Source organism: Coenobita brevimanus, chromosome 102 (assembly GCF_032717465.1).
Source record: "Coenobita brevimanus isolate Jiangsu-jjx chromosome 102, ASM3271746v2, whole genome shotgun sequence".
Classification (NCBI taxonomy): Eukaryota; Metazoa; Arthropoda; class Malacostraca; order Decapoda; family Coenobitidae; genus Coenobita; species Coenobita brevimanus.
The window spans coordinates 30,967,951-30,990,759 of record NC_137055.1 but is presented as its reverse complement, the minus strand read 5'-3'; the positions used below and the strand labels follow the sequence as shown (position 1 = coordinate 30,990,759).

Here is a 22,809-nt window from a genome sequence, read left to right as displayed (position 1 = left end):
GATTTCAGAGAAAGATGAAACGGATGGTATGTGTTCCATTGTAGAAGTAAGATAGTCGAAGAATTTTTCACGGCCGGTAGAATTTGGGGTTATGTAAACAGAGCAGATTTATTTAGTCAGAATATGACAGAAAAGCCAAAGGCAGAGAGTAGAGAATTCAGTAGAGTCAAGTCCAGGAATACGAGCGCAAGATAAGTTGTTGTGTACATATACACGATAGCCACCTTTGGCTTTGGAATGAGTATAGAAAAAGGAGGAGAATATAGAAAAGTACTTGCTGTCAGTTGTCTCAGACAGCTGAGTCTCAGTTAAGAAGAGAAGGTGAATTTTACAGGAGGAGAGGTGGTGCTCAATGGAAAGAAAGTTAGAGGAAAGGCCACTTATGTTGCTGAAATGAAGAAGCGAGTCAGACACTGGATCCAGGCAGTTCGTTGAGTTGTCACCAGGAGATGCGCAAATGGTGGGGAAATTTATGTCCCTCCTCCCCGGAGACTCTAGGGCTTGATCATTTTTTTTTTTTTTTTTTTTTTTTTTTTTTTTTTTTTAAGGAAATGTTGTGTGTAATGTTCATGAAGCCTGGTGTTGACGTGTAGCTACTGGAGAGCATTCTGGCCTACTCTCTGTGTTACTGAAACACTGAAAAAGTTCAGCAAAGGGAGATAGTCAGGAACTAGTTCCGAGGGCTGATGAAACGGGAGCTCCAGCTCTCCCTGTCCTCAGCTTTCCATCAACATTGGGAGTACTCCCGTGCTCGACTGGTATTTACATGATCCTTTATCCATCCAAAATTTTCAACGTCCTTGTTTGGAGGATGTAGGTCCTTCACTGATTTCCAAATGCATGCTTGGTAATGGGCACGCTTGACATTCTCTGCAAGGATTCATTCGTAGGTGGGAAACAGTTAAGATTTGGTGTCATTGTACTTTCCTTGCCAAGGTTTGATGACCAAAGACATAAGTCACTGACATGCCGTTACAGTGCGGAATTCCGTAACATGCAACCACAAATTTCTTGGCTTGTTTTCCCACATCTGACATTGGTGCATGAGCGTCGCCAAGTGACAACGACAACCCAGAGCGCAATGCCTTTAGCATAGCACCTTGTGATATTTCTGAACACCTACACCTTTTATATCTGACTTAAGACTTTTAACTAATTTGGACAATGCATCATTTGTCTCATCTTCTTGGTCATTTACCAGTGTCATGAATTTTGATGCTTTACACCGAAAGATGAATATGCTAGATAAATCTGAAGATGTCAACATGACCAGGTCTCCATCAAAGTATTCCTTGACGTTTTGAACAACAAACAATCTTGGCATATTTGTACCACCATATGATCTGCATGTATCAAATAATTCAACAGAATTCCAAACACGAGCTTTGTCTTTCATGCCAAGAAGAAGAGATTCCAACGCCCTATCTTTATGACAGTTGTCAGCACTGAATTTTCCAGCTGATGCCTCATAATTTGACGACATGAATTTCGACCTGCAGTTAACATATCTTGCATCAGCTGTATGGAGGTCACTGATAGCTCCCTTCAGAGCTGTTGAGGATGGAATCTTTGAAAGACTTTTTGTCATTGTTCAAATAATTTCTCGAGACATAGAAGCTGGTCTCCATCTTGAGGAATTTTTGGATCCTTAACTAACGAACAAACTTCACCATAAAAGATGCATTGCTCACGGAATGAAAATTGCTTATCCACCGAGAGTCTTGTTCTTTTTGATGGACGTGGTTCACTGAACGCTTGCTTTTCATTTATCTTTAGGTGTATTTGTACGTGTGCTTGACGTATATGAGGAAATACATGACTCTGGCACAGTATTTTAAAGTTCTCGTCTGTGACCATAATACTCAATCAGTTGGTCTTGTTTATAACAGCAGTTGTAGCTAAATGCGAAATAGCAGAAGCGGTCCGTCATTTTTCAACACTATGATAAGAAGCATTCACCCTGTGCCACATACTACACACTACTCTTCCACTAAATCCACCAACATGCTTTGTACAATTTTTCTACCTGAAAGTTAAATTCAATTACTTGATAATTAATGGAGTAATCAGACATGATGTTATTGGACAATCACATTCATACAATGCTTGTACCTTATCCTTTTAGTCTGCAGAAGTTACTGTGACCAATAATGCATTATTCAATATTGCCACCACCAGTCATTGCCTGTCAATATAGAAGATGCTTGAAAAAAAAAAAAATCATATGTTAGCAACACAAAAGTATATACAGGAATGAGTATAGCAGAAGCAAGCATGCAAAAAATGCAATGAGTCATTGTACTGGAAACCATTATTTCACCATTCCATAAACTGTCTTGATTTATATGACTTATCAGAAAAGCATTTCAATAAACAAACTATTTTTATTATGAAGTTATTCATAGAAATAATGCAATCTGCATCATTGCTATACATTTTGTTAGTTTTTTGAAGCATCATTAGACTACATTTTTTATTTGGCTGTTATCTTGGACGCTATCTAATATTACTCGAAGTGCTCCAGGGTGATGAAAGAGCACTCGGCAGATACTTCTATATCTATCTATCTATAGCCCGACGCCCTAATCCCGCAAAGGGTGGCCACGGACAAAACGCCTCCAAGTCACTCTGTCACCCACCATTTGACTCCCCTCCCCCCAACTCACCCCCCCCTCCCTCATATACCTCTCAACTCCATCCCTCCACCTCATCCTCGGTCTACCCCTCCCTCTCCCTCCCTCCACCTCACCTACATACACCCTCTTAGTCAGTCTTTCATTCTCCATCCTCTCCACATGTCCAAACCACCTCAGTGTATTTCTCCTAATCTTTTCAACCACATCCACATCTACCCCACAACGTTCCTTCACTTCTTCATTCGTCAACCTGTCCCTCCATGTCACTCCACATGCTCCTCTCAAGTAACTCATTTCCACTGCTCTCAATCTTGACTTGTTCCCCTCTTGCAAGGTCCACGCCTCGCTTCCATACGTCAGGGTAGGGATCACAATACTTAATCTACATATTCTCAGCTTTCAAATGACACCAAGAACAAAACTATAGACAACATCCGGAAAAAGGCTAACAATGTCATAAACATTGTGGATTGTCCTCCTGCGATCTCCGAGGATGGTTGCATCAATTTCGGCCACATTGTCAGAAGGTGAAAAGGTGGAAGGCGACCAGAACGTGAATCGTCATTTGTTGATATTTGCCCGATTTTATAATGCTTAAGCTAGCTGTACGTTTACGTAGCCCCCAAAGCACTGTCATCAAAAGCTTGATTTAACATTTAATGAGTTTCTGCCACGCTCCTTCCGAGTTTCACACGAAACTTTTAGCACACTCATTGCTCATTCACATCTTCCATTTCTGAGACAACAAAAGTAGTAAACTAATACAAACACAAAGATAAACACACACACACACACACACACACACACACACACACACACACACACACACACATGCAGTAAACGCATTAAACCTGCATAACGGCACTTGACACAATAACAAACAAAGGGTGCATGCATTTCCATCTACAAGTAGGATCCGCACATCGTTCGAAAAGAAGTTTCTGTCTTGCTTTCAAATTTCAGAAACTATCAGGTAGCACCTCTTGTGTATATATATATATATATATATATATATATATATATATATATATATCCAGGGGCAGGATCCCACTGCTACCGAGCGCGTCTCCGGGTGGCGGATATGGGAAGTCCTTGTAGATATACAATGTACAGTCTTAGACGGCGCAGACCATGGGACCCCCTATAGATATATATGGCTCCACCAAATATAATGAAAAAGTTGGCAGAAAAATTACATCTTACCAGAAACTATGTGGCAGGGAGGTGAGACTATTTGCCACAGTCCTCCCAACCAAACATGAGTTCTGTTGCAAAGTATTTGATCCTGTTGGATCATCGTCCACTGAAGGTCCATCTGCATTGCGTCCTGTACTTACGGGCAGTGTGCCACCGAAAGTGAGTAGGCACTGTGTTGACAAGTTAGAGACTGGGATATTGAAAACACTTAAATCCATGAAGATCTATGCATACAATGTAAGAAACCTCGCTGAAGATTACAAATATTATAACTTACTGGCTGAACTGGAAAACAATAGGTGGGATATTGTAGGTTTGAACAAGACCCACAGAAAAGAAGAAAAAGTAATTCAGCTCGATGACAGTGGTCACCTATTTTACTACAGAGAAAGGGAAAATGTTAGTGTTAGTGGTGTAGGATTTCTAATTAACAGAAATCTTGCTGACAACATTGTTAAATTCAGCAGTGTATCTGACAGAGCAGCAGTGGTTGTAATCAGACTGTGCATAAAATATACCCTGAATGTAATACAAGTATATGCACCAAATTCTCAGAGCTCAGATGAAGAAATTGAAACATTCTGTGATGACATCTCCCAGATTATGAAAGAGGAAAAGACCACCTATACTATACTCATGGAAGACTTCAATGCAAAAGTTGGAAAATCAAAAAATGGAGAAGCATGTATGGGAAAACTTGGAGTGGGAGAAAGGAACGAAAGAGGAGAAATGCTGGTAAACTTTGCATAAACGTTTAACATGAGAATAATGAACACATTCTTTCACAAGAGAACATGGAGAAAGTGGACCTGGAGAAGCCCAAATGGAGAAACAAAGAATGAAATCGACTTCATTACAGCAAATAAGAATAACACGATCACAAATGTCACAGTTATCAACAAAGTAAATATCGGAAGTGACCATAGAATGATGGGTTGCACAGCCAGATTCAATTTCAAAAGTGAAAGAAAGATGATTAAAGATAAAAAGATATGCCCAATAAAATTAAACGAAAACAAAGCAGCCTTTCAGTTGGAAATAAGGAACAGATTTCAGGCTCTCAGTAATGCTGAATGTGACATTGATGAGATGAATGACAGACTAACAAAAGTGCTAAAAGAATCAGCAGAGGCCGTGGGAAAACCTAATACAACCAAAGCCAAGAAATATTCAGAAAAGACACTTGAGCTTATGAGAAAAAAAAAAAAGGAAATGAAAGTAAAAACAAAGAGAGATGAAACAGAATGAGCGGAATTAAATAGGTTTATCAACAAAAGACAAAGAGAAGAAAAATGAAAGAAAAACATGGAACAAATCAAAGAAACCATCAAAAAGGGAAAAAGTCTGCAACGGGTCCGAAGTAAAATGGCACTTGGAAAGCAACAAAATACATCACTAAAAGACATAAACGGTGAAGCCATTAAATGCAGAGATAAGATGCTGAAGAGAGTAGAAGAATTTTACAAAGAACTGTATGCATCAAAGACCGTAGTACCAATAGCTAACTTTTCAGTTGACACAAGTGAAATAAATGAGGTAACACCAGACGAAGTAAATAATTCTCTCACAAATATGAAAAGAGGGAAAGCTCCGGGAGAAGATGGAATAGTAGCAGATTTACTGTTGGATGCAGGAGTAGAAGTACAAACTAGGCTTGCTCACTTATTTACTCAGTGTATAAAAAGGAAGAAAATTCCCAAAACATGGTGTAATGCAATAGTTATTTTACTTTACGAAAAGGTGACTTAAAAGACCTTAGTAACTATCGACCCATTAGCTTGCAATCAGTCATTTACAAACTCTTCAGAATAACAACAAATCTGGAGGAAAACCAACCTCGTGAACAGGCAGGATTCCGAAGCGGGTATTCGACTCCTGACCATCTACATACAATGAATCGGCTAATTGAGAAAACTACAGAATATAATAAACCACTGTGCTTAGATTTTGTTGTTTACGAATAGGCTTTCGACTCAGTGGAGCACATAGCAACTATAATTTCATTGCGAGAACAAGGAGTGATTAAGAACTTTGTAAAACCGATCAAACACATATATAAAGAGGGTACTGCTACAGTTAAATTACATAAGGACTCAGAGAAAAATAAGATTGAGAAGGGCGTGCGTCATGGAGATACAATTTCACCAAAATTATTTACGGCATGCCTAGAAAGTATTTTCAGAAAGCTAGACTGGGAAAAGAAAGGAGTGAACATAGATGGAGAAAAGCAAAAACAATTTGCAAATGACATTGTCCTAATTTCAGAAACAGTAGAGTCACTGCAAGAAATGTTAAATGACCTGAACAGAGAAAATCTCAAAGTAGGGCTAAAGATGAACCGGAGTAAAACTAAAGTAATGTTTAATCCTCAAACACCAAAGAGTGTCATCAGAAGAAGTGGAGAAATTCTTGAAGAAGTCGAGGAATACAATTACTTGGGACAAAAACTAAAATTAACGAAAGATAATGATAGCGAAATAAAAAGACGCATTACAATTGGATGGAAAGCTTTCGGTAAACATAGGAACATTATGAAAAGTAGCTTGCCAGTTTGTATGAAAGGAAAGTTATATAACGAATGTATAATTCCAGCTATGACGTATGGTTGTGAAACTTGGAAACTGACAAAATCCAGGGAATATAAATTAATTCGTTCTCAGAGATCAGTGGAAAGGTCAGTGTTGGGAATATCATTGAGAGACAAGAAAAGATCAATTTGGGTAAGAAAGCAGACTAAAGTCAAACATATTACAGACGTTATAAAAGAACAGAAATGGAGGTGGGCAGGCCATATGGAAAAAATAAGGGATAATCGATGGAGCAAGAGGCTGACTGACTGGACACCAAGAGATTGTAAGCGTAGCAGAAAATGGCCAGACAGGAGATGGAGGGATGAGATAGAGAAATTTGCAGGGAAAATGTGGCAAAGATTGGCTCAATCAAGGAATTCGTGGAGAAGGTTGGGGGGGGGCCTTTGTTCAGCAGTGGGCTTGCAATGGCTGATGATGATGAGATATATATATATATATATATATATATATATCCCATTAGATCCAAGGGGTGCTGGGCGAGGCATGGCACTGGGTGTGGACTAAGCATACCGCTCTCCGACAATCGGCTCATAGTCGCGAAGCTCATAGGTCCCTACCCGGGGGTTCCCTACTTTATAAAGACTTGAAAAATCCCAGTTCTGTCCAATATTCCGGACACTGGGCTCCAGTGGGATATATATATATATATATATATATATATATATATATATATATATATATATATATATGCCTAGGCTGCTCTCCCCTGTATATATATACCTAGACTGCTTTCCCCCCAAAAGAGGGGGTAGCCGAGAGAGGACAACACACCCTCAGTTTACTAATCCCCCCACCGCACCACACTGCACGAGGGTCAACTGTACAGTGCAAGCAGCGACATCCGCAGCAGGGTCCAACAGCAGAGCGGGTTTACCTCAGCAACATCATAATGGATCCAACCCCTTAACCGCACCTGACCTGATCAGCTGATGAGACCAAATGTGGAAGAATATCTCCTCGGGGCTGCATCACCATTTGTTCAATTACAGTTTCTCTCTAGTCATATATCTATCTATCTATCTATCTATATACCTGTATATCTGTCTATCTATCTATCTATCTATATACCTGTATATCTATCTATCTATATCTATCTATCTATATATATATATATATATATATATATATATATATATATATATATATACAGTATATATATATATACAGTATATATATATAAGAGCCGAATTGTCTATTTGTTTGTTTGTTTGTCTGCACAAACGAAGGGCCAGAGACTCCCAGCCCCTTATATACTCTGAATTTGGGTGACTTAAGGATCGTTTTTGGGGGGGGGGGTCAAAATTCAGATTTGTGTCATTTCAGGTCACCACTATAGTGATTGCCTTTTTGGCCCGGGGATCACCGGGTACCCCTGCATCCCAGTTTTCAGCATGGAGACGCACATGACCTCCAGTCCAGACATTGGCTAAGTGAGTTTGACCCCGAAGTCATTTGAAGTCACAGGTCAGAGGTCAGTTGAGGTCACCAGTAATACACGCTATAACAACTGGACCCAGTAGCCCAATTTTTGGCATGGAGACTCGCATGACCTCCTGTTCGGACATAGGCTATGTGAGGTTGACCTCCGAGATCATTTGAGGTCACTAGTCAGAGGTCATTTGAAGTCATCGGTAACAGTAAACAAGTGCTTACAAATACTGTGCGTTAGTCTGCAAGGCTGAAATAGAAAGTTCATGGACCTTTTATAATTCTTCTTCAAAATCATAGGAGGTACAAACGCCTGTAGTCTTGAAACTGAGGACAGGGGTTACCCTTCTCGCACCCTGCTAGAGGTGAAAGCTCATACCTCCAACATAAGTGGTAATCCAGAAAGTGGGAGAGCACACCCCTTCGCGTGGGTAGGGCAGCAAGCAGTTGGTAACACTAATTAATTTTAAGTTTCAAAATTTTAAAATAAAAGCATTACATATGAGTTTCTAAGATTAACACACAATATAATCAACTAATGTTTGCAATTTTTACCTCTTCTATTATTAAAGATTGGCATTTGTTCTTAAATACTCTGTATAAGAGTATGCATACAGGCTTTGGAGAACCTGTACCATAGGAAAAATTCAGTGTCAGACATAACTTCAAAGGGGTCATGCAGTCATTAAAAACCCTAAGAATACGCCTTGGCTGGTCACACCGATTTTGCCTATATTTCTGCCCCAAATCCTTGTTTTTGCCATTCTTCCCACCCAGAACTCTGAAATCCCACCCCTTAAGACGGGGGTGGGTGGGTAATATGAAAACCAGTCACGAACACCGAAAATAAAAGCCAAATTCGTTCAGATCACACCAAAATAAACCAGAAAAGTATATTACTAAGCCAAAATAAAATATTGCTGATAGCAAAAGCTCACGGAACGCAATCGTTCGTTCGTTTAAAGATTCCCTGCACCTGTAGTGCAGGCCGAGCCATTCAATAGCCCGGACATTGGGGTATGGGCTGGTTATAAATCAGTAATGGGGGAGGACAGGACCTGGGGATTGCCCAGCACATACGTCCTGTCTCCTGGCTGGCTTTGTGGTGTGTGTGGAACGCAATCATGAGACTTCACAATTCAAACTAACTGACTGTGCACCAGTCTGTTTAGGTAGTCCTCGGGCATTATTTACTATAGGAATTATTTCACGCACTAATCAAACTAACTATAAAAGTATCATGCACCATATCCCATAAACAGCTTGGTGGAAATTTTAAGAAATAAAATGGAAGTGGATACAGTATCTCATCTTTGTTTTCGTCTCGTCATAAATTAACCATCCCCAGAGAAGCGGTGAAGTCTTTTAAAACGACAAAAATATTCTTCACATGATGTTTTTATCATTAAATTAAAATTCCCATCACACACACCATATGGGCCTTCAAATTCTACATAGTTTTCTTTGCATAAAGCTGCTATCATATGACGAAGGGGCATGTGAAGGAGTGCTGTAAGAGTCACTGCGGACTCCAGTATTACACCGTGGTAAACCTCTCCCTTTCACCAGTGGACGCTCTCCCTTTCATGCGATAAGATTACCTAAAGATACGGGTAAGGCAAGGTGAACGCCTGCCCACAGTTTAAGACTATGGCAGAAAGTCTTTCTGGAATGGAAAGAAAGATTGAACTAGCGCAAACAGGATTATAGTGTTTGCCTTTTTGGCCCGGCAACCCCAGGAACCCTAGCCAGTGTGTGTGTGTGTGTGTATATATATATATATATATATATATATATATATATATATATATATATATATATATATATATATATATATATATATATATATATATATATATGTGTATATATATATATATATATATATATATATATATATATATATATATATATATATATATATATATATATAATTCATAAGCCATTGAGTATCCATTGCAGGACAGCTTATCCAGACCGAAGTGGGAACAATACAACCTATGTATCTCTACCAAGTGCTTAGGTTGCCTGGTAGAGATTGTGTGGTAGGACTCCATATTATAATTGCAAATCATAATAAATAGATAGATAAATAGATAGGTAGAGAGACAGATAGAAGCAGGGAGTCAGATGATGAGAGGGTATTGTGTCTGCGAGAATCGAGCAATGCTAAACATGCTTACACACTCTTAACGCAAGGAATGCTTGATAGGCACACAACAGCGCCTAGTGACCATATACACACATACACACATACTCACACACAGGCTGCTAGAACTTTCCATCCACGAGGAACACACGTGACACACCCCTGCTACACCAGAATTTAGGAAAAAGAGCTCAGACGGAGGTTAGCGACAGAACAGGCAACAGAGAAGGAGACAGGCCTCAGAGGAGACAGGTCACGGGGAGAAGGGCTTGGCAATTTGAGAGAGAGAGAGACAGATAGCGAGACAGGGAGGTAGCTACCCGGAACTTATACTTCGTTCCGTGTGAGAGACTTGTTAATATTTCCAAGACAAATAAAAATAGTCCCATACTATTCTTTACCTCTCCTGTCACTACATGACAAATGGGAAGCTACTCCAAGATATAAAAACCGCTTGTCCATAAATCTAAAATATATATATAACTCAACCACAAATGAACCTACACAGTCTTTTATGACACAAAGTCATTTATGACAATTGAACATAGAGTGAGAAGTGCTTGTAAGTGTGAGTGCAATGTTAGGGTGGTTATAGATGTGTGTGTAATCTGTGAACCAAATGTAATCAGCCCGTGCAAGCCGACTGGGTGCAAGCACAGTTTAGAGTATGCGACACTGGTTCAACCACAGCACCCCTTATATCCGCCAAAGCAGTGCGTGGCGGGGTGAACACTCCCAAATATTATTACCCTAGCAGGGCACAAACCCTCATTCTTCCATGTGCAAAAACGTACGCTTTAGCATTGTACCAAAGAGGCTCCTTATATAGATAGATAGATAGATAGATAGACAGATAGATAGATTACATTGCATTTGTGGAACCAGCAATATCATGAAATACCTACTCAGTTCCAGTGATAAATGTGAACTGGGGTGAATTAAAATTGGGCAAGGTTAATTTTGACTGTTGATAGGTTAGGCTACTATAATCTAGGTTAAACTTTTGCTAGGTAAATCTGGGTTAATTAGGTTATGTTAGGTTAGGTTAAATTAAAAGAACACTACGTAATGTTCAGTGATCATCCAAGTTAACCTGACAACGAAACTAACATAGATTATTCTAACCTAAGCTAACCCTAGATTATCCCAGTCTAACCTAATTGCAGCCTAAAGTAACTTAGCCTGAATTAATCAATCCCAGTTCACAGTCATTTCACGAACTGACTACTGATTTCATGAAAACACTGGTTACCCAAGTTCACTGTAATATATATATATATATATATATATATATATATATATATATATATATATATATATATATATATATATATATATATATGCACATACTTATAATATGTATGCATATATGGTATATATATGTATATATAATCTACGTATTTATATATACAGTAAGTATAGTATATTGTATATATTCATTTTTTTAATATATACCTTATATAAAATAAAGTATATATATATATATATATATATATATATATATATATATATATAACGGCCATACCACGTTGAGTACACCGCTTCCCGTTCGATCAGCGAAGTTAAGCAACGTTGGGTCTGGTTAGTACTTGGATGGGTGACCGCCTGGGAACACCAGATGCTGTTGGCATCCCTACGTGTCAAGTGGGGTTGGTGGAGGATTAGTGCCCCTCTCTGTAAAACAATTAACTCTAAGCCGTTGGCCACCCCGTTTGGGATACATGGCGTCTGGCAATGAATGAATATATATCTATCTATATATATATATATATCTATCTATATATATATATATATATATAGGGGGGCACGAACCCTTGTTCTTCCATGTACGAAAACGCACACTTTAGCACTGTACCACAGAGGCTCCTTCTCTCTCTCTCTTGCATTTGTGGAACCAGTAATATCATGAAAGACCTAGTCAGTTCGGGAGATAAATGTGAACTGGGGTGAATTATATTAGGCAAGGTTAATTTAGACTGTGGATAGGTTAGGCTACGATAATCTAGGTTAAACTTTGGCTAGGTAAATCTGGGTTAATTAGGTTAGGTTAGGTTAGGTAAGGTTCTGTGTTCATCTAAGTTAACCTGACTTAACAACACTAACCTAGATTATTCTAACCTAAGCTTACCCTAGATTATCCCAGTCTAACCTAATTGCAGCCTAAATTAACTTAGCCTGAATTAATGAATCCAAATTCACACTCATTTCACGAACTGACTACAGATTTCATGAAATCACTGGTTACCTAAGTTCACTGTAATAATTATATATGTATATATAATATATTTATAAATGAGTTATTTAAGAGGAGCCTGTGGAGTCACATGGAGAGACAGGCTGACGAATGAGGATATAAAGGAGCATTGTGGTGTGGATGTGGATGTGATAGGAAGCGTTATGAGGAACACACTGAGGTGGTTTGGCCATGTGGATAGGATGGAGGGTGAAAGACTGACGAAGAGAGTGTATGTGAGTGAGGTGGAGGGGGGAAGAGGGAGGGGGAGGCCGAGGATGAGATGGAGGGATGGGGTGGAGAGGTATATGAAAGAGGGGGGTGTGAGTTGGGAGCAGGGCAGTGAAATGGCGGGGGACAGGGCGACTTGGAGGCGATTTGTTTGTGGCCACCCCAAACGGGATTGAGGCGTCTGGCAATAGATAGCTAGATAGATAGTTTATATATATGTACATAATTGTAATATGTATGCAAATATAGTATATATATATATATGTATATATAATGTATGTATTTACATATACAGTAAGTATAGTATATTGTATATATTCATTTATTTAATATATACCTTATATAAAATAAAGCGTATATATATAAACATATATATAGGGGCACGAACCCTTGTTCTTCCATGTACGAAAACGCACACTTTAGCACTGTACCACAGAGGCTCCTATATATATATATATATATATATATATATATATATATATATATATATATTATATATATATATATTATATATCTATCTATCTATCTATTGCCAGACGCCTCAATCCCGTTTGGGGTGGCCACAAACAAATCGCCTCCAAGTCGCCCTGTCCCCCGCCATTTCACTACCCTGCTCCCAACTCACACCCCCCTCTCTCATATACCTCTCCACCCCATCCCGCCATCTCATCCTCGGTCTGCCCCTCCCTCTTCCACCCTCCACCTCACTCACATACACTCTCTTCGTCAGTCTTTCACCCTCCATCCTCTCCACATGGCCAAACCACCTCAGTGTGTTCCTCACAACGCTTCCTATCACATCCACATCCACACCACAACGCTCCTTTATATCCTCATTTGTCAGCCTGTCTCTCCACGTGACTCCACAGGCTCCTCTTAAATAACTCATTTCCACTGCTCTCACTCTTGACTTGTGTCCTTCCAACAACGTCCAAGCTTCACTTCCGTACGTTAGAGTTGGTATCACAATACTGTCATGTAGTAACTTTTTTACTTCCATGCTCACTTCCCTGTTTCTTATCACTGCTTTCAAGGAACCAGCAACCTTTCTTCCCTGCTGTACCCTTTCAAGCACTTCACCCTCCAAACCTCCATCCTTACTCATCACACTACCCAAATACTTAAACGTACTCACATTTTCCAATTCCTCACCATCCAACCTTGCTATACATTCACTGACTTCACCTCTCTCAAAGACCATCACTTTACTCTTCCCTACATTCACCTTTAGATTCCGTTTCTTACACACTCTCTCAAACTCATCCACCAAGCCTTGCAGCTCCCCTTCATCTTCACTCAACAACACAGTATCATCTGCAAACAACAGTACAGGGAGTTTCCAAACACTATCCTCTCTCACCAGGGCCACTCCAACATCCACTACCCTACCTTGTACCTCTTTTATTACCCCATCCATGTACAGATTGAACAACCATGGAGACATGACACATCCCTGTTTCAACCCAACTTTCAAAGAGAAAAATTCACTTAGTTCACCATCCACACGCACTGCAGCCTTCGCACCATCGTACATACTCTTCACAGCATTCAACAACTTCCCATCTACTCCATATATTCTTAACACTTTCCACAATCCTTGTCTATCCACCCTGTCATATGCTTTCTCCAAATCCATGAAAGCCGCATACAACTTCTTTCCCTTCTCTAGAAACTTTTCCACTAAAGATCTAAGAATGAATATCTGATCTACACAACCTCTTCCCTTCCTAAAGCCTCCCTGTTCTTCTCCAACTAATTTCTCTGTTCTTTCTCTAACTCTGTCTATAAGTATCCTACCATACACTTTTCCTATTATACTAAGAAGACAAATGCCCCTATGATTACCACACACTTCTTTTTCCCTTTTCCTTTGTACAAGGGCATAATTATACCTGACTTCCAATCCTCCGGGACTCTACCTTCCTCCCAGGCCAATCTGCACATCTTCCACATCCATTCTACTACTATCTCTCCCCCATGCTTCAGCATCTCACCACACACTCCATCAATTCCTGGGGCTTTCCCCGATTTAACTTTCTTCATTGCTTCCACAACCTCTATCCTACTGATTTCTACCTGTCTTCTCACCTCCCTCCTTCTCCCAGCCATTCCCCAGCCACTTATACTCGCATTACTTCCATCCTCTACGTTCAACAATTCCTTAAAGTGTTCTCTCCATCTGCTCACTTTTTCTCCCTTCTCCACTAGTAATCTACCATGTTTATCTTTCACTCCCCTGCTAACTTCACTTCCACCCTGTCTTTTATTATATATATATATATATATATATATATATATATATATATATATATATATATATATATATATATATATATATATATATATATATATATATTCTCAATACGTATATAGATAGATAGAGATAGATAGATAGATAGATATATGCTAATGATATAGTATATATAATAGACATAGTACCAGTATATATATATACATATATATATATATATATATATATATATATATATATATATATATATATATATATATATATATATATGATATTTATAGTATAAGTAGTTTACCTGGTTTGTTTATATATGTATGTACTATATCTATCTATCTATCTATATCTCTCTCTCTCTATCTATCTATCTATATACCGATATTTATATATAACATATTGTTAGTACTAGCATATATGGAATTTATATGTAGTATATGTAGTCATAAGAAAAACTACCATTACCCTTCAGAGCTATGCACTATGACACAACGACGAAGTGCTGTGGAATGACTGGACAGGAAAGTTTGTACCGCAAACCCGTCAATGTCAGTTATGTGAGACACAGATATTAGAATTTGTGTTAGAGGTAATAAAAGCTAATTACATCGTTTGGCCTCTGTGCAGAGACAATACTTTTTATTATCCGATACCGAATTCATTAATTAAAAATAGAACAGAATGGTATAAAGTCGGCAACACGCATGCAGACGGGCAATAATTATGTGCACCCATGCCAGATGTATGATAATACTAAAGCCGATACAAGCCAAGTTAGTAAATTTCAGTGCAATAATTATATATATTGCATTCAACATACAATAAATGTTGAGTAGAAGGAAAATAATAATGTGTTCAGTCTCATTGGTTTAATATTTTGTATACCCAACCCCCTGCTTCCAAAACAACCTCTAGATGTCTGAAGCATCCTTCTGAAGCATTTAACCACCCATCTAAAGCAAACAGAACTCGTGCACCCCTGCTAGACGTCATTAAAAAAAAAAAAAAAAAAACAGTTGATGCCTATAGATTAAAACCCTTAAAAATAATTTATTTGTTGTATTCTATAGATAGTAAGTGTTAAATAGTAGGAAAATAAACGGGTCGCATTTCATTATTAATCACCGGCGGGGTGATCAGGGTAACGCAAACACATCCTATATATTTCCATGCCATATGGCTCATTCTTGCTCATTATTCCAATTCTTGTAATGGGATTGTGATATGGCAACACTAGATAGGAGACGGGTGAACAGCAAGGACCCACCCACATACCCGTGCTGAACAGTCCTGGGGTTAATAATAGTTTTTATTACTGCACATATAAATGTATATATAACAAATTTATATTATAAATAGTATACGTGGTATATATATATATATATATATATATATATATATATATATATATATATATATATATATATATATATATATATATATATATATATATATAGTTTACAAAGTACACATATATATATATTAATATATATATACTAATATATTTACTGTATGTATTTATATACAGTGGGGTAAGCTTAATATATAATAATGTATTTTATATTAAATACACGCATATTTAAATATCAAACACACACACACACACACACACACACACACACACACATATATATATATATATATATATATATATATATATATATATATATATATATATATATATATATATATATATATATACAAAAATCTCCAAAGGTTTTTTTTTTTAGTGTTATAACCTTCTAGACATGAACACTACCTTTTTCTAGTTACTGCAAATGAAGCTGTACTTTCTGTCATATGTGTAATATATATATATATATATATATATATATATATATATATATATATATATATATATATATATATATATATATTAAATAACAGAACGGGGGAAGGAAAAACAAATGGGGAAAAAAAAAATAATCCATACGCCAGATTACTGGTGTCCTCTGTTCTTAAAATATCTGTAACAGTTAGACTTGAACAGTTGTGGGTTGATATTTGGAGGAAAACAACTCTGGGGAAGCGAGTTCCAGAGAGATGCAGTTCGGGGAATGAAAGAATTCTGATAGGCAGAAGTTCTGCAATATGGCTGAGTGACATTCCAGTCATGAGCGCTACCAGATGCCCGTGTAGCACAAGGGAAGGCATGGAGAGGTGGCACCATTGACGCAACTTCATCTGAGCATTTGCCAAAAAAATATCTGTAAAATAATGCAAGGGAGGCAACATTCCTTCTTACTTGCAGGGGAGGTAGTTTATATGTAATGGCTGGGTTGTTAATGATTCTAACAGCTTTATTCTGAATTTTGTCTAGTTGTGTTAATGCAACCTCTCCACAACCATTCCACAAGGGTGAGCAATATTCAAGCTGAGAGTGCACATGACTCTTATAAATTACAGCTAACTGCTCATTGGCAAAGAAGTTACGGATTCTGTACAATAATGCAAGTTTCTTTTAGGCGGTTTTAGCAAGTGATCTGACATGAGAGGTCCAGCTGAGGGCACTGTCAAGTGAGACACCAAGAATTTCAATACTTTTGGGGATGGGAATATTAGTAGCACTGAAGGTAATGTACGAATCTGGCAATATCTGTCTATTAGTAAACTGTATATATTTAGTTTTACTAGCATTAAAAGAGACAAGGTTGTTTTGTCCCTATTCACTGATTGTAGCTAGATCTTGATTTATGGAGATGGCTGTACTGAGTTGAGAGGTAGAGACATTAGATTTTGTAAATGGATGTCTGAGTGTGAATGAACTATGTACTGTTGAGTCATCTGCATATGAGTGAATGGGATTGTGAGTGACAGATAAGAGATCATTAATATGAACCAGAAATAGGGTTGGCGCCAGAACTGATCCCTGCGGCACGCCGGCGTTAATTGAGTGGAAATTCGAATATACATCATCTACTTTTACTCTTATTTTCCTGTCACTAAGATAAGAAGAAATCAAAGGAACAAAAGACGTTAGTCCATAGCAAGGGAGTTTGGACAGCAGGGAACGGTGCCATACTCTGTCGAAAGCTTTAGAGATATCAAGAGCTACTGCATGAGTTTCTCCAAAAAGATCAGTTGATTGATGGATGGTATGAGTTAAGAGATTGAATATGTCAATGGTGGATCTTTCGTGGCGAAAACCGTATTGTCTATCACTAATTAAGTTGTTGGATTCAAGATGTTTAACAATATGCTTATTAATTAAAGTTTCAAATACCTTACCAAGAGAAGATGTGACAGCTATTGGTCTGTAATTGGAGGGGTCAGACGAACTTCCTTTCTTCGGAACTGGGTGGATATTGGCTTCTTTCCATGAATTTGGGAATAAAGAAGTACGTATGCATAGTCTGAATAATTTGGCTAGGACAGAGGCAAGTTCAGGGGAACACTTTTTGAAAACAATTGGCGGAATTCCATCTGGGCCTGGAGCTTTGTTGGTAGATAAATTGTCTAGGATGGATTTTACGAATCTTGTCTGTATTTTAAGTGGGGCAATTTCGGGAGAATCAAGTTCCAGTACTGAGACATTCTGGCTGGTATCATCTATGGTAGAGTTTCTTGCAAAGGTACTAGCAAAGATATCTGCTTTCCCACGTGGGTCATTTGTAATATTGCCATCTGAAGATTTTAGTGGGGGAATGGAAGATGACTTGTTAAAGTTATTATTGAAAGAATTAAGAGCTGACCAGAATATTCTATTGTCAATAGGATTGTTAAGTAGTTTTGATGCTTGCTTTTGAAGAAAGTTTGATTTAGATAGATTTAATACAGCTTTTGCATGATTTCTAGCAATTTTAAATTGGGAGAGTGATTCAGATGTTTTTGATTTTAAGTAAGAGTTATATGCTAATGACTTTTGGGCTGTTGCTATGGCACAATTGCCATCAAACCATTTTGGAGAGTTTGATCTTTAGATAGAATATATATATATATATATATATATATATATATATATATATATATATATATATATATATATATATATATATATATATTATGTGAGCAGTAAACTTCAACCATCCCTTGGACATAGACCTACACAGGTTCAATCTGATAGGAGCACCTTATTTACCCACAAAACCTCCAGGTGCCATAACTTCGTTATATGGTTTTCACCAAGCGTAGTAAATGGTTTCCAGTGTACAGGAAACCATTTGACTTGTCACTCAGTGTAGAGTCACCCATAGGCAGACGGAAGAGAAAAGAATGAAGGAAAGAATGGCAGAAGAGGGAGTGTAGTCACCCATAGTCCGAAAATAGAGGAAAGAATGAAGGAAAGAAAGACAGAAGAGGAAGGGAGGAAGAGAGGAAACGGCAGACCCCTAACGATGCACTACATTGAGTGAGTGGATGGTGAACGCCTACACCTACCACAAATAAGACGCTATGAGAATTTGAGTCTCAGGTTACGGATTATGTAGAATGTTCGAAATGGTGTGGTCGTCGTTATAAAAGCAACAAATGCTTCCAGCTCATCTGTATCCCGCTTGGCATATTGGAAAGTACAAAATTATTAGTTCTGACCAATGTTTTTTTTTAGCTTACTGTTTTCCGTTGTTGTATATATATATATATATATATATATATATATATATATATATATATATATATATATATATATATATTGGAGAAACACACATTACACGTGTGTGTACAAATACATTGTTATGCTCCTGACTAGGAATCGAACCCTAGACCTCTTAGATAGAAGTCAGGCACTAATACCACTCGACCAAGGCGTGATAAAAACTGTGACACCTGATTTTCTTGACGAACCAGATAAATCCACTGTCACAGTTTCATTGTTAGCATTGTATTGGGAACACCTGAAGAATATTGCAATGCGTAAACTTTCGCTTAGTCTGTTAACTGCTTGCTTTTGCACTCAGACCGTAATGAGCTTTCATAAACCTTCTCATTGTTTTCATTAGTGACTGTCTTTCTGAATAGACATTGAGCCGCCCATCTCTTGTTCTTTGTGCTCCTTGCTTACGTTGTTAAGTCAGCTTCAAACCGCCACGAGGGTAGGGTTGTTTTGTGTCCAGTGTAGAGAAAAGTGTCTCCGTTGTACAGCAATTTCCGGATCTCTCCACCTACGGTGATCGGCGTAGTGGACAAGCAACAAATAACAGTGCCTGGTGTTCAACAGACAGACGCACAGACTTTCATAGTGTCAGCTCCGTTCCCTTCGCTGACCAGTATTTTTGTTTCATTTCTTAGCCTTAATTCTGATTAGCTTTTGAATGAGTGAGTGTGTTTCTGTTGGTATTTGAATTCATTAGTCCCCCAGTGACAGTGAATTCCCCTCTTGATTTCATTTTTGAGATTCATGTAACGTAATTTTTTTCATTGTAATCAATAATTTACAGTTCTTTCTTTGCGCTTAATGTAATGTATTAATTGTGTTTAATTTCTCCATATTGAGCTTAATATAGTTGCTACTCCTACTTAGCACAAACTTCTTATAGTAATCACAACTGGTATTTACGCCAGTTCTTATGTATCAAAACTTAAATCCGTTGTGCCAGCCAGGAGTTAGCATCAGCAAGAACCTGTCCATTATTAGTATTTGTTATTGATTGTCAGGGGGTAAAGATCACACTTTCTCAGAGGCTAACAGTTCTAATGATACAGCAATCGTGAGTAGATAGTCTCTGCTGTGTACTGTTGAGAAAGTTTATAAAATTCTCGTCCTTAGAGAATCGGCGAAGTAAGCCAGTATAAAGTAAAACTTACTACTTGATTTCACAAGTCAATTCCTTGTGGTTACTTTCGATTAATATTAGCTTTTATTCTTAAATTTACATCCCCCCGTGACATCCATTATGGGAGGATTATTTATATCACATTAGGATTATTTCACAGTCCAACGCAACTCGGCAAGTGACAGAGCAGTTTTAATCTCTCCCAGACACAACACGAGCGTCTTTGCTGGAGAAACACACATTACACGCGTGTGTACAAATATTTTTTTCTTTTTTTTTACTCTCCCGACTGGGATTCGAATCCTAGACCTCTTAGATAGAAGCCAGGCACTGTTACCCCTCGACCACGGCGTGATAAAAGCTGTGACACCTGATTTTTTTTTAAAGGACCAGGCAAATCCATTATGGGAGGATATATATATATATGCACACACGCGTGTAATGTGTGTTTCACAGGGGAGGTGAGACACTGCTAACTCTGCTTGATTTGTACCTGCAATTACGAGAATCCGACAACTAATTTGCAAGGTAAGACGAAGTATGAAAATATTAATCTCTCTGACTATGAATGAATGGTATATAATTCAGTCATCTTACGTGAAATTCATCTTCTTTGCGAATGTCTGGACTAGCCGTGAATCGATCGAGTCTCTGAAACTAACAATAGGTCCAGGCTGCCCTTCTTTCTTCACAAAGTCAATATAAGGGAAGTAAGGAACTACGACCATCCGAAGCCTGTGTCCGTGTAGATTCTTGAACTGATCTGAAATAAATGGGAGAAGTAGTGATCATTAATTTCACGCTCTTCATCATCATCATCATCATCATCATCATCATCCTGATCAATTTTTTCTAAGGAGCGGGGTGAGGTAAGGTTCAGAAACAAGGGAAGAAAAGGGCATGAAAGACAGACAGTGACACGAGGCAGACACTCATTCACCCACCATACAAACCCCCAGAATCCTGGCTTTGTCTTATAGGACAAACCATCTGAACTTTCTTTATCTCTAAGTTTTCTGTTTACCATTACAGTATTATACTTACTATATTGATGGCTGATAGCTATATCCCAGGACTTTATGCGTTCCACAGCCGCCTCGCCATTTTTGCAGTACATGCAGCGACGGTACACGGCCACTGCGTCCCCTACTGTTTGTGAGACTATCATTGGAGAGAGCCGTTAGTGATGCCACAAAGGAAGCATTACACATGATAAACTCATCTGCCATGTATTAACCTTTCATTGGACAAGCCCGCCAGAAGACATATGGCCCATGTACTGGCTGTATAGTCCGTACAGTATACTCGTCGTCATCAACCCTCTCATGTTAGATCCAAGTCGAGCTAGTAATTTGTTGTAGCTAAAGCCAAACTATTATACTGGCTGAAAGTGAGTTAAGGAGCATGAGAGTGTAAAGTGTCACAGATCTACTTGATACAGAATTAAATAAAATGACGTGAAGAATGTGAAGTACAATAAACTTCCACAAGCTCATTCATAGTTTATTGTATTCGGTATTCATCATCCTCCATTAGACATAAAACACATGCACTGCAAGACTAAGGGGCATAGACTCCACTGGGGGTTGCATAGATTTTAGTCTACAACCTCTCAGATCCCCATTCATTATGTTTGACTGGGTTAGGTTAGGATAGGGTAGATATGGATAAGGTAGGTTAGGGTAAGGCAGGATAAGTAAATTTAGAGTATGTTACGTTAGGGTAGGTTGGGGTTGGATTGGGTTGGGTTGGTTAGCTTATGGTAGGTTGGGATGGGGTAGAGTGGGAGAGGCTATGTTAGGATAGGGTAGGGTAGGTTTTGGTACAGTAGGGTAGATTTGCACTGGATAACCTAAGATGAGTTATATCTGGATAGACTGGGATAAGACAGGAATAGGTAGGAAAGGTTAGGTTCAGGGAGGATAGGTCAAGGTAGGATGGGTAAGGTTTAGGTAGGACGGGCTTGGCCATATCCAAAACTCATTGACCGTTTTAGAAAAGATTATTTTCTCTTAATCCACATCTCTATATGAAAATGGATGTTGCTTTCCTATCTTATGTATCCCTCTTTTTCCATCTAGTAGTTTTTGTTCATGGACCTAAGTGTTGCCTTTATAATAAGGTCGTATTATGTATATTACCACTCACAGCCCATCTCTCGTCGCGGCAAGACCTCCCGGCAGGACCAGCTCTCCACAGCAGCCATACCAGCCGAGGGACGGGCGCGTCGTTTCTATCTGAGGGAGTGCCCTGGTCTGCCCATCAGGAGGTTGAGGGTCCTCCTCCCTAGACTTCCCGGCAGACAACCCTCCCTCCGACACGACCTGGACCGGGGCTGTGCCATCTGTGACGACCAGGAACGGGCCTCGCCTTTCGTGCTTCCACCTGCTG

The 22,809-nt window shown here is 38.5% G+C and overlaps 1 protein-coding gene and 1 non-coding gene across 2 annotated transcripts in view; one reads left to right on the top strand and one right to left on the bottom strand.

Moving 5' to 3' along the window:
- Nucleotides 1-22,809, bottom strand: part of LOC145415432 (glutamate receptor ionotropic, kainate glr-3-like) — a 348,498-nt gene that overhangs the window by 104,493 nt on the left and 221,196 nt on the right. The window contains exons 5-6 of the mRNA XM_080284711.1: nt 21,463-21,579; nt 21,016-21,181 (exon numbers count right to left, since the gene is read on the bottom strand). Coding sequence (XP_080140837.1) covers nt 21,016-21,181; nt 21,463-21,579 — 283 coding nt within the window. The remainder of the gene's footprint in view (nt 1-21,015; nt 21,182-21,462; nt 21,580-22,809) is intronic.
- On the top strand, nt 11,510-11,628 carry LOC145415493 (5S ribosomal RNA). Its single transcript, XR_013900093.1, has one exon. It is a non-coding gene; the product is annotated as a 5S ribosomal RNA (ribosomal RNA).